Raw genomic sequence first — 12,593 nt, 5'->3', positions numbered from 1 at the left:
ATACTGTCTCATTTTTATTTTTCTGACTGTTTATGTTTAGATTAATGAAGAAATTAGAACATTCTTGGAAAGCTCTTGTTTATGATGGGGTAAGTGAAGTATCATGTTCCTTACTAACTATATAGTTTTCTGATTTCTGAGAGACTTGAGTATGTCTAGGAAGCCATGTCACTAGACTTGAAGAGGAGAGGAAGCAAAGATCATTATAAGCTCAGAATCTTAGGCTAGCAGATTGGTTCAAATTGAAGAAGAAAGACAACGTAAATTTGAAGAGTTATTGAAAGAGAGGGTTCTGGCAGATGTGATTCCTTGCCTCAGCCAAATGTGATAACTGCAGGGTTAGTTTGCATACATAAAATGCATAGTGACAACAGAAGCAATTACAACTAAAGAAAACTCCTGAAGTGTTTTACTGTATCACATGTGTGTACCAGCTGAGCAAGGAGACTGAAAGAGAGAAATCATTTTCCTTGGCAGTAACTGCCTTTTAGGATGCTCCAGCCAGGAGCAAATCATAGGCATATTCATTTACATACAGGAGATTCATATGTATTAAGCTTGATTAGAAATCCATCTAAATGTCCAATAATCAATCGAATTGTATTGGTATAGTGAAATACTACACAACCATTATAAAAAAAACATTAACATTGCATATGAGGAAATGTTCGTCATTCAGCAAATGAAAAATTCACATAATAAAATATGTGATTTTATTCACATATTATTTGATTCACATAATAAAACATAATGTCCTTTCAAAGAGGACATTCAGCCTGGTGGCTAGACAGAGGCCAGGAAAACAAAACAATGTCACATTTCTGTGTGTAATCTGAAGGCTTTCAGATTATGAGATGAGGAGGAGGAAGAGGATGAGGCTTTTCATAGGCACTAGGAAGATCAGTAAGACCGTTGAAATGGAGTTCTCACAAAACCAAGCTCCAGAGGGCTTTGAACCTGACTTTAATCGTAGACAGCCCTGGATCTGAACCCTGAGTTCATCACTTTACTAACCACATGACCCAGACCCATTGCTTGTTACTTGGCCTCCCTCAGCCTGGTTTCCCATCTGTATCAGTGGTATAGTAAGAGTACCCAGTACCTGCCTGACAGGCTGATGTAAGAATTAAATAAAAGAATGCACTTCATTGTTCAACACAGTGCCTACCACATAATAAGGACACCGAAAATGAAAACTTTAAAGTTGTTATGGGTTTATACATGACTCAGACTGGCTGATATGAGGATGTCTTTTGGACCCAGAACTGGCTCAACAGAAGAAAACATTTATCAAAAAGCAGCCTCTCTCTTTCCCTTTCTACATACACACACACACACACACACACACACACACACATGCATTCCTATCTAGATGTTAGATTTGAACTTCTTGCTACTGCAGAACATTTACTGGCCTCAGCCTCCCTCAGTTAATAACTTAAAGTGGCACTTACAAAGAATACACTGGTCAAAGATATGCTCACATATTTTTTTTAAGATGTTAGCAGATGCTCTCCTTTTAAAGAGGATAAATTATAGATGCTCTTCTCCTTTCCTGGGAAAGAGCTCCCACTTTCTCAGTTCTGTGGAAGACTGGTAATAACCTTTCAGCATGAAAGATCTGCCTTTTGTCCACAGGCTGAGGAATGACCTCCATCAGAACACACTTTTAAGCAACAGGTTCACAAGTTTGTTTCTAAGAATTAAACTTAGGCTTATTATTCAGATCAAAGATTCTTTCTATTAAAAGGTGAATATGGTAGGCTGATTTTTTTCCCTTCCAACTGATAAAAATAAAGATTACATAATGCCTTGAACATGGAAGAGACAGAAACAGCCCAGGTACATTCTCCAGTTTTTCCAAGACGATGTTAACTCCATTATCAGATGAGATTTTTTTATGTGAATAGCCTAGTTCTCTATTGCTCAGATGCTTCTAAAAGGCCTCTACCTTTGTCTAGTTAAAACCCATCTTTTCTTTTTGATAATGTTTTTTAAGAGGCTCTCTGTGCTGATTATGTATTTGTGAAATTGTAAGCAAAAATTAAGATTTAGTGTTACCTGTTTACAAATGTGCCTCTTATTTCAACAGTGTTTCTTCACACCAAAGAGAAGCTCAGTCTAGCTTCTTTTGGAAGGCCTGGGCTGAGTCTCATCCTGAGATATTTCTAAATTACTGTACTTGTGAATATGTGTCCATTTCAGACAGGAGTTGCCAGAATACTGGGGAGAGTGTGTGTCAAACAGTGGGAAATTTCCCAGCACACCCAGAGCATCGCTGATACTCGAGAGGACCATTAGAACTTGGCCAAAGAGATTCCTCCATACTGTGTCCTTCCAACAAGCAGATGACCGAATTCCCTTATGCTTTATGTAACACCCCATTTCTCAGATTTAAAAGATGGAAGCACACAACATTTTCAAGTCTGTTCAGAACCCAGTCTCTAGACCTCTGGTCCAGTGGGGTTTTTTTTCTTCCAAACCCACTGCAGACATTTGATAATATCTAAACTTAAAATTTTAGAACTTTCCTTATTGGAATCCACAAACCTGGAATCAAAATGGAGTATTAGATGAGCAAATGTACTATTTCTAGAAATGTATATATTGGACAGTAAATAAATAGTTACTGAATAAACTTATAGTATTAGCTCTTTCATTTATCTCCTTTCCTGGATTTGCAATAAAATGTCCCTTCCATCCTAAAGACTCCTGCCAGGCAAGAGAGAATCGAATTGACAATTTATTTCAACTCAATTCCGAGTGGTAGATAATTCAGCATCTCAGAGGTCCAGTCAGCCTTGTCTTCTAGCAGTCTCCCCAGTATCTACATACCTTATTACTGGAAGGTGATATCAGCATACTGTTTTTTTAACCTAGATGTCACTCTTACATTAGGGTTGTTTTGCTTGTTTATGTCCCCAATTTTTGTCCCCGGCTGAAAGTGTTCTCCTTCATGCCAGGTGACACTTGACACATTGATTGCCTGAGTGTAATGTAAAAAAAGAATGTAAAAGCCCCTCTTCACACACAGTGGAATAGGATCAGTTGTGCTGGTTCATAAAGCAGAGTCTCCTTCCTGTGTCCGCCCTGCCCCTTGTAATGTGCTGTCTTCATGAGTGTCTTTGCTCAGACTGACTTGTGCCTTCTCCCCACGCCCAACTCCTGGTCACCACAGGACACGGGGCATTGATCCTTTCTGGTTTGTGACATCCACACCTTCTGGTTAAGGACACTGGCTAACAGAAAACCAATCGCATAGATCTTTCTTCTAGCTTGAAAGGAGCTGTCTGAGAGGTAATCCTCTGATACCTGATTTGCCTTTTCAGGACACCGTTTCAGTTCATAGACCAAGCTTTTATGCAGACAGATTTCTGAAATTTATGAACTCCAGGGTTTTCAAGAAAGTTCAAGGTAAGGTTCTTATGAAATTTTTTACTTTTAGCCCTTAACTTGCTGACTCAATCATGGGTATCTTTGCAAGATTTTTATTGGAAGAGTTTGGACTATTTATCTTCCAAAAGCAGTCATCACTTAGTAATTATGGTTAAGTATCCCAATTGGGTATTTATTGATTCCATAATCATTCGAATCCTGTATTGTGGTGGAAATTAGAAACTGCCTAAATATTCAACCCTATAGTATAATGGTTAAATATATTACAATACAATCAAACAATAGAATAATATGCAACAAATACAAATGATGAATTAAAGGAGCACTTCATCCTTGTAGATTTATTCACATATATATTGTTATGATCTGCATGCATACCTAAATGTACAATAAAATTCTAATGGGATATATAAAAATGTTAACAGTGATTATTTTCATAAAATATTCTCTAGGATAGAGTATATGTTAGGCAATAAAACCAGTCTCAATTAATTTTAAAATGCTGAAATCATATGAAGTATCTTTTCCAATCATAATGGAGTGAGTCAATAAAGAGCAAAAAATGGAAAATTGATCAATATGTGAAAATTTGATGACAGCACATCCTTAAACTACCAGTAGGTTAAAAAGAAAACACAGGGAAATTATAAAAAATGTAAAGATGAGTGTAAACAAAAACACACATACCAAAAACTTATGGGATGCTGTGAAGGCAGTGCTCACAGGGAAATTTATAGCTGTAAATGCCAACATTTAAAAAGAAGAAAGGTCTCAAATCAATATCCTAACTTCAAACCATGAGGACCTAGAAAAAGAAGAGCAAACTAAACCCAAAGCTAACAAAGTTGTTCTGAATCATGGAATATGTGGTATTTTCTTTTCCTTTCCATCAATATTTATTAAATTTTCTATAATGGATATGTATTATTTATGTAGTAAGTTTTTAAATTATATGAAAAGGAAAAAATAAACCTATTATTACATTTTTTAAAATCATTTAGGCATTCTGTGGTCCAATTCATAATCCAAAACATGACAATTTAGCCTCACCAAAAAAGCCTGAAAAAGTAGAGTGTTCATGTTTTATATTTATATGACAGATTTTTCTTATAATATTTGTTGGTGTTTTCTGTTAAAGTAAAACACTTTCTTTTTTTAAGGTTTTTCATTTTATTTTTCCAGCTTTATTGAGACACAATTGACATATAACACTGCATGTTTGAGGTGATGATTTGATGCACACATATATTACAAAATGATTACCATAATTAGGTTAACATAGTCATTACTTTACATAGTTATAAATTTTGTGTGCATAAGTTTACCTCCCCATTTTACTCACCTCCAACCCCCAGTAACCACTCTTCTGTTTCTGTGAGTTCAGCTATTTTAGACTCCACACAGTATTTGTCTTTCTCTGATTTGTTTCAATTAGCATAATATCCTTAAGGTCAATCCATGTTATATGTGTATATATATACACCCACCAAAAGTGCACAAGGGTTCCCCTTTCCTCACATCCTTCCCAACCCTGCTGTCTGTTATCTTTTTGGTAATAACCATTCTCACAGGCAGATTGAGATATCTCATTGTGGTTTGGATTTGCATTTCCCTGATTGGTGATGTTTAGCATCTTTTCATGTGCCAGTTGGCATGTGTATGTCTTTGGAAAAATGTCCAAGTCCTTTGCCCATTTTTTAATCTGATTGATTTTTTGCTCTTGGGTTATATGAGTTCTTCATATATTTTGAATATTAATCCCTTATCTGATATATGGTTTGCAAGTATTTTCTCCCATAACATAGGTTCCCTTTTCCTGTTGTTGATTGTTTCTTTTGTTGTACAGAAACTTTTTAGTTTGATGTGGTCCCACTCATTTATTTTTGCTTTCGTTGTTTGTGCTCTTGGTGTCATATCCAAAAAATCATTGCCCAGACCAAGGTCAAGGAGCTTTTTCCCTGTTTTTGTTTTAGGACTTTTATAGCTTCAGGTCTTATATGTAAGTCTTTAATCAATTTTGAGTTAATATTTTGAAAGTAAAACCCTTTCAATGTCAGAATATTGGAAAATACAACAAAAATGCAAAGAAAATAATGAAAATTGCTTGATGTCCCACAATCCAGAGATACCCACTACTAATATTTTAATATACTTCCTACCAATCTTTATTGTCTGTGCTTTGTGTATTTATATAAACATGGTAGCATAATGGTGTACAATTTTATGTACATCTCTATTTTTCACATAATATTGTAACATTGAATCATGCCCCATATCATTGTGTGTTTTACAAAGACATTATTTAAAATTGTGATACCTTATTGAAATTACATGGGTGTGCCATAATCCATTTAACCATTTGTTTATTACTGGGCATTTACATATCCCTTTTTTCTATTTCTAGCTAATATTTTTGTGATACTGTATTATGACAATGTTATATGGCATTATGTTATATATACATATGACAAATGTTATAATCAAGTTTATGATTATTTCTTTAGGATAGATTCCAAGGAGTACTAGGGGGTTAAAATGAACATAACTGCACAGAAAGATTATGCCACTTTAGACTTCCACAAGAGTCCTTATAATTGTAGCCCTTAGCCAGAATTGTTTTAAATTATACTACTCCAATAAGTAAAAATTATTATCTGATTGTTTTATTTTGCATTTTTTTAAGTACTGGTAAAGTGCAACCATTATTCATGTTTATTTATTAGCCATATGTAATCCCTTTGAGAATTGAGCTTTGTAATAATTGCCCATTTATATTAAGTGCTTATTTTTCCAAACAATTTATACAAACTCCATATGGTAGAGATATCCCTTTTTAACCTTAATTTAGTCTAAGAAAAGTGTTTATTTCACATTCAGCAATTTCAGTGATATCTTAAAATTCGTCTCAAATTGAGACCACAATAAATTAAATTCTCTAAGGTTTTTTTTTTTTTTATCTAAGATGGAGCATTTGATAGTATTTATTCAGACTGTAGGCCTGTGTGAATACCAGCTTGTGGTTCCAGTTTTCAAGGATTTTCTGCCTCCTTTAACCCTTTGCCAAGGTTGAAAAACATGAGTTTCCTTGTGACCTCTGGTAGGTTTATGAAGGAGGTGGTTCTCGGTGCCCCTGGCTTACGTTCCCCATCTTGGGAATTTTTGCTTTCTAGTAGTTTATAAATTAATGGTACAATCAGTGGCATCTTCAATTCCATGAAATTTGGTGTGTGTTGCAAGGGTTCTAAGTTTGTATAGTTTATCATGTTTTTAATGTAACAAGTCTTTCACTTCTCAAGTAGTCAAATCTATCAGTGTTTTCCCATTGTGATTTCTTAGTCTATTTTTATAACATCTTTATTGAGATTTAATTCACTCATCATGTAATTCAGCCTTTTAAAGTGTAAAGTGTATAATTATGTGATTCTTAGTATATTGACAAAGATTCACAACCATCACCACTATCTAATTGGAGAACATTTCATCACTCCAAAAAGAAACACCATACCCATTAGCAGTCACTTTCTATTCCCTCCTCTTCCCAGCCCCTGGAAGCTACTCATTTATTTTCTGTCTGTATGAATTTGCCTATTCTAGAAATTTTATATAATGGAATCATACAGTATGTGGTCTTTTGTGTTTGACTTTTTCCACTTAGCATAATGTTTTAAAGGTTTAGCCTTCTTGTAGTACTGCATTATTTTTTATTTCTAAATAATATTCCATTGGATGGGTATACCACATTTTGTTCATCGATTCCTTAGTTCGTGGGTATTTCTGTTGTTTCTAACTTTTGGCTATTAGGAATAATGCAGCTATGAACATTCATGTATAAGGTTTTGTGTGGGCATATGTTTTCATTTCTCTTGAGAACATACCTAGGAGTGAAACTGCTAGGTCAGATGGTAACTGTTTAACATTTTGAGGAACTGCCAAACTCATTCTAAAGCAGCTATACCATTTTGCAGTCCCACCAGCAACTTATAAAGGATCCAATTCATCCACATCCTCACCAACATATGTCATAATCTATTTTAGATATGCTAGTGGGTACAAAGTGGTATCTCAATATGGTTTTGATTTGCATTTCTCGAATGACCGATCATGTTGAAAATCTTGTTGTGCTTAGTGACCATTTATATCTTCCTTAGGGAAATGTCTGTATAAATCCTTTTGTTTACTTTAGTTGAATTACTTGTCTTTTTATGGATGAGTTGAAGAATTCTTTATACATTCTGGACACAAGTTTGTTATCAGATATATGATTTACAAATATTAGTTTAATTTTTACTGTGGTGTGAGGTAGGGTTCAACTTCATTCTTGCGCATGTGGATATCCAAGTGTCCCAGAATCATTTGTAGAAGAGGCTATTCTTTCCCCCACTGGTTCCTTTGTTTTCCCCCCACAGTTTCCTTATTGAAAATCAATTGTCCATGAATATCAGGATTTATTTCTGGACTCTCAATTCTATTCCATTGATCTATATGTCTGTTCTAATACTAGTACCATACTGTTTTGATTACTTCAATGTTATATGATAAGTTTTGAAGTCAGGGAGTGTGAGTCCTTTAAAAGTGTGAGTTCTTTTTTAAAATCATTTTGGCTATTCTGGGTCCCTTGTATTTCTCTATGAATTTTAGAATCAGCTTGTCAATTCTTGCAAAAAAAAAAAGGGCAGCTTGTCTTTTGATAAGGATTGTGTTGAATCTGTAGATCAATTGAAATACATTGCCATCTCGACAATATGAAGCCTTCCATTATGTGAACATGGGATGTGTCTTTATGTCTCCCAACAATGTTGTATAGTTTTCAGTGTATAAGTCTTGCATTTTTGTTAAATTTGCTCTCAAGTATTTTTCAAATGTTACAAATGGAATTGTTTTCTTAACCATTCTTATGTATACAAAGGACTCACCACTGAGGAATCAAATCAGTGTTCATTAATATTTTTCTTTTTCTCTTTATAGGTTGGTTTTTGTTAATTTCTAAAATTTATGTGGTATTATTTTGATGTAGGAAGAGAGGTGGATCTAACTGTGTTTTTTCCCAAGTATTAACCATTGACTCAGTACAATTTATTAAAGTCTTTCCACTTCTAAGCACACTCAAATACATTATCACTATTTTTTAATGCATAGATAATAATGATAATGCTTGTAGTCAGGCCACATTTGAAAGGGTGATTCCCATCCACTTTCACAGCTTTATTTTTTACTTTAACACTTATTTCTATCTAATATACTAGAGATTTTACTAATTTAGCTGGCTCATTACCTGTCTCCTTCATTTGAATGTAAGCTCACTGCTGTATCACCAGCACCTAGTCAAGGGGAGTGGAGCTTGGGGGTGCACACAGTGCATGTATTTGTTGAATGAATGAATAATCCATGAGGTGTGCTGAGTCCTTTCTTTTCCTTACTGTCCAGATCTCTCTAGAGATTACCTCTACTTCAGGGTAGTTTTAACCATTCATTCTCTGTTTTTGTTTCATGCCTCATCTTTTAAACTATTCATTCTCTTATGTCTTAAAAGACTAACCTCAACTCTACATCTCTCTTCAACTCCAGGTGTCTCTTTCTCCTCTTTGTAGTCACACTGTTTGTGAGTTGGACCCACTTGCTGTCTCACTTCCGTATTTCTTGTTACTCTTCAGTGCACTCTAGTTGGCTTTTGACTCATCACTCCACTGAAATTGCTCAAGCCATTGAACAGCTTTCAGTCTTTTCTTAAAACTGCAGTATTTGAGAGCCGACATTAATTCTCTGTGCAGTATTCTCTTCACTTGTCTTTCATTAGTCAGTACTCTACTGGTTCCCTTCAGCCTCTCATGTTCCTCCTTGATGTCCTTTGGCAGCTCCTCGCCTCTTCTCTCATATCTAAGTGCTCCCTGGGGTCCAGTCTCCAACTTTTAGACAGCTCTCTCTGGGTGATTTCCCTACCTCCCAAGACTCCAGTTACCTCCTATGTACTTAAAACTCACTCCCCACCCCTCCAGCAACCCCCCTTGCCTATCCAACCTCTCAAATTACATATCCACCAAATCCACAAGCTTGGTGTGCTCAGAACTGAACCTGGCTGCTCTGCCATTCCAGAACTACCTTGCGTCCTGAGTCCACACCTCTTGAAGGCCTCCACGACCTGCTCAGTTACCCAGACCACAAATACTGGCCTCACACTCTGACTCCTCCTTTTGCTTGCCACCCACGTGCAGTTACCTGCCAACATCTGTTCTCACTCTGAGATATTGAGAGTCCACCCCTTCTTTCACAGTGCCTGTGCTAATTCAGCCACTGTGTTTTCTGTCATTTTGGTTTTGGAGGGGTTTTGCATAAAGCTGTGGCTCTCACATTAGTCTCATACCTTCAGTCTTGTCCCCAGCCAGTCCAATCTCCCAACACTGAAACCAAAGAGATCAGTTTAAAATATAAATCGCCTCCTGTTAATTTCCTATCAGCTGCCTGCACATCTATCCGCATGCTTGCCCTTTGGCCTGCAACACTCTTACCATCCTTCCCTGGTCTTCCTTCAGGTGTCAGCTCAGTCCTCCATGGTACTTACTGTATCAGCTATACTTCTTCTCCTCCACTACACTTTGAGTTCCTTAGAAATAGAGCCTGTGTTTGGTTCTCTCATTTTTATTCCCAGCGCTTGGCACATCACCTGGCACATTGTAGGCCCTCAGTCATTATTTGATGAATAACTGAATGAATGAATGGACTTTTCATGTACTACCAGCAATTCAAAGGGTAGAATTTTTTTTTAATTGAAGTATCATTGATATACAATCTTACATTGATTTCAAACACACAACACAGTGGCTCAGCAGTTACCCATATTATTAAGTCCTCACCCTCTCCAGTCAGTAATCTATCAACATAGATGTTACAGAATCATTGACTGTATTCCCCGTGCTGTCCTACCATCCCTGTGACCAACCTATATTGTGATTGCGAATTATTGTGCCCCTTAATCCCCTTCCCCCTTCATCCTCCCCCCGCCCCGACCTCTCCCCCTTGGTAACCACTAATCCAAAGGGTAGAAATTTAATTAGTAAAGTTGACACTTTAAAATACAACTTCAGGGTGCTTTATCAACTACAATTAATTTAAAGCCCTTAATGCCTGAAGGCATACTTTCTTTGTAAGTGAAAACTCTCCCTCCCTACTCCTGCCCTCAAGCAAACAGAACCTGCTCTTCAAGTTTCTTTTCTCAAATCAGTTTCCTTAAACTTCTTCAGTGCACTTTTCCCACCCCAGAGCTGAGTCTTGTTGCCAATGTAATAATATCTGCAAAATCCTTACCTTTTTCTGGAAATATTAGTCATTGTAATATTGAAACCTCACTGAAATTTTCTATCCAGATAATGTGTCTAAAGTATGAAAATTTAGTTTCCTGAAAGGAATATAATAGTACATTAATTTGTTAAAAATCAACTATCCTAAGATTTCAGAACAATAATGCATTCATTCAAGCAACATTTGAGCACAGATTATATACCTAGCACTATACTAAGCATTAATAATAGCAAGCTTTTTAAAAAAAATTTAATTAGTTTCTCCCTCAGTAATTTCATAGTCTGTTTCAGGTCAGGAATTGGAACATGTTAACAGATTTATAATGTAATAAAGCAACTGTTACTGGAGCTTGTACTTATGCTTCTGGAAGTACACAGTGAGAAATAATAGAGTTTGTGTATACACTATTGGAGATACATAATGAGAAATAAGACCAATTCTTCCAAAAGAGAGCTTCACAGAAAGAAGAATATTTAAACTACATCCTGAAAATATAAGCCAGCATTCACTAGGAAGAGAGGCAAGAAAGGCATCTCAAGTAGAAGGAAGAGCATGTACAAAGGCCTGGGGGTTAGAAGTGAACATGGTAGATTCAGGGCATGGCAGATGGGTGAGCTGAAAAGCAGTTAGGTGTAGAAATGGTTGAGTGGCAGGATGTAGGGCTAGAAATGGACACAGGACACCTATTGCCAGACATGGTGTAGTCAAAGACAAATCCAGGAGTTTATGTAGCACAAAAGATAGAAGGCAGCAAATGAAAGTCTTCTGAGATTATCCAATAAAATAAGTCCCTAAGGTATTCCATTTTTTGCAAGATTCAAGTGCTTTATCTGCTGAGTGAGGCTCAGATCAGTCCTTTAGGGAAAATTCACTATTGAAAACAAAAGTGACTGCTTCCTTTAGGTGCTGTGTGGCCCTGGCAGGGGTGTGTGTTTGAGTTCTCTCTGCTCCTCATTGTATGTGATATTGATAATAAACTAAGAGCTGTTTCCTTTTCCAGGCTCCTGGCCTTTGCTCCATTATAAGCCACAAGTACAGGCAGTTCTGAGTGTCTTCTCATACCTGTTTCTTGGTGCTGTCAACAGTCTTGGATCTGAGCTGTCCCTCAGTTTTGAGAATTAGCACTGACCTAAGAAATATGCAATTCTTGGGAGGGCTCAGGGCCACTTTACACCCTTAAAAATAATTGAGAATTTAAAGAGCTTTTATTTATGTGGGTTATATCTGTCTATAGTTAACATTTAGAATTTAAATTGAAGAACATTTAAATATTCTTACAGGTGACAATAAACACTGTATGTTAACATACATCATCTTTTATTTATTTTAAAAATTAAAAAAAATTTTGACATCAAAAGTAATTAGGGAACTGTTTCCAAAGCAAACAGTTTTGTGAGAAAAGTGGCATGATTTTATATTTTTTTAAATCCCTAATTCTGGCTTATAGAAGACATCTCAGTTCTCACATCCACTCCTGAATTCAGTCTGTGGTGATATCACAGGTCATGTAGGATTCCAGAAAGCTCGCCAAGAGAAAGGGAGTGAGAAAGGCAAATAATGTCTTATTATTATGAAAATTGGTTAAACATTGCAGACTTTCTAAGAGGGCATCAGGGACCCCTAGTGGTCCCCCATTCACATTTGAGATTCTCTGATTTAGGAGTTTTAAAATCTTTCACTGAAAGTTGAGAGTTGAGGATGTATAAAAGTGAGCAGATAGAATGTTGAGGCAAAATCAGTGTGTGGGTAATTACTTCACCCCGGTAAAGCAGGGGCCACCACTGCTTTCAGAGGATGAGGAGTTTTGGCAGATGTGACTTATTTGGTCGACTTACTTAGCATTAACATCATTTTGTTCAGTTTGCAAACATTCAAAATCTCCTCCCCTCAAAGAAAAACAGAGT

The 12,593-nt window shown here is 36.2% G+C and overlaps 1 protein-coding gene across 5 annotated transcripts in view; it reads left to right on the top strand.

The window, feature by feature from the left end:
• The window catches only part of PIP5K1B (phosphatidylinositol-4-phosphate 5-kinase type 1 beta), a 385,124-nt gene that overhangs the window by 226,004 nt on the left and 146,527 nt on the right, over positions 1–12,593 (top strand). For all 5 annotated transcript variants that reach the window (XM_057498597.1, XM_057498594.1, XM_057498595.1 and 2 more), the window contains 2 exons: positions 41–89; positions 3,330–3,414. In XM_057498597.1, coding sequence (XP_057354580.1) covers positions 41–89; positions 3,330–3,414 — 134 coding nt within the window. The remainder of the gene's footprint in view (positions 1–40; positions 90–3,329; positions 3,415–12,593) is intronic.

This window comes from Manis pentadactyla, chromosome 3 (assembly GCF_030020395.1).
Source record: "Manis pentadactyla isolate mManPen7 chromosome 3, mManPen7.hap1, whole genome shotgun sequence".
Classification (NCBI taxonomy): domain Eukaryota; kingdom Metazoa; phylum Chordata; class Mammalia; order Pholidota; family Manidae; genus Manis; species Manis pentadactyla.
This window is presented reverse-complemented; position numbering and strand designations above follow the sequence as displayed.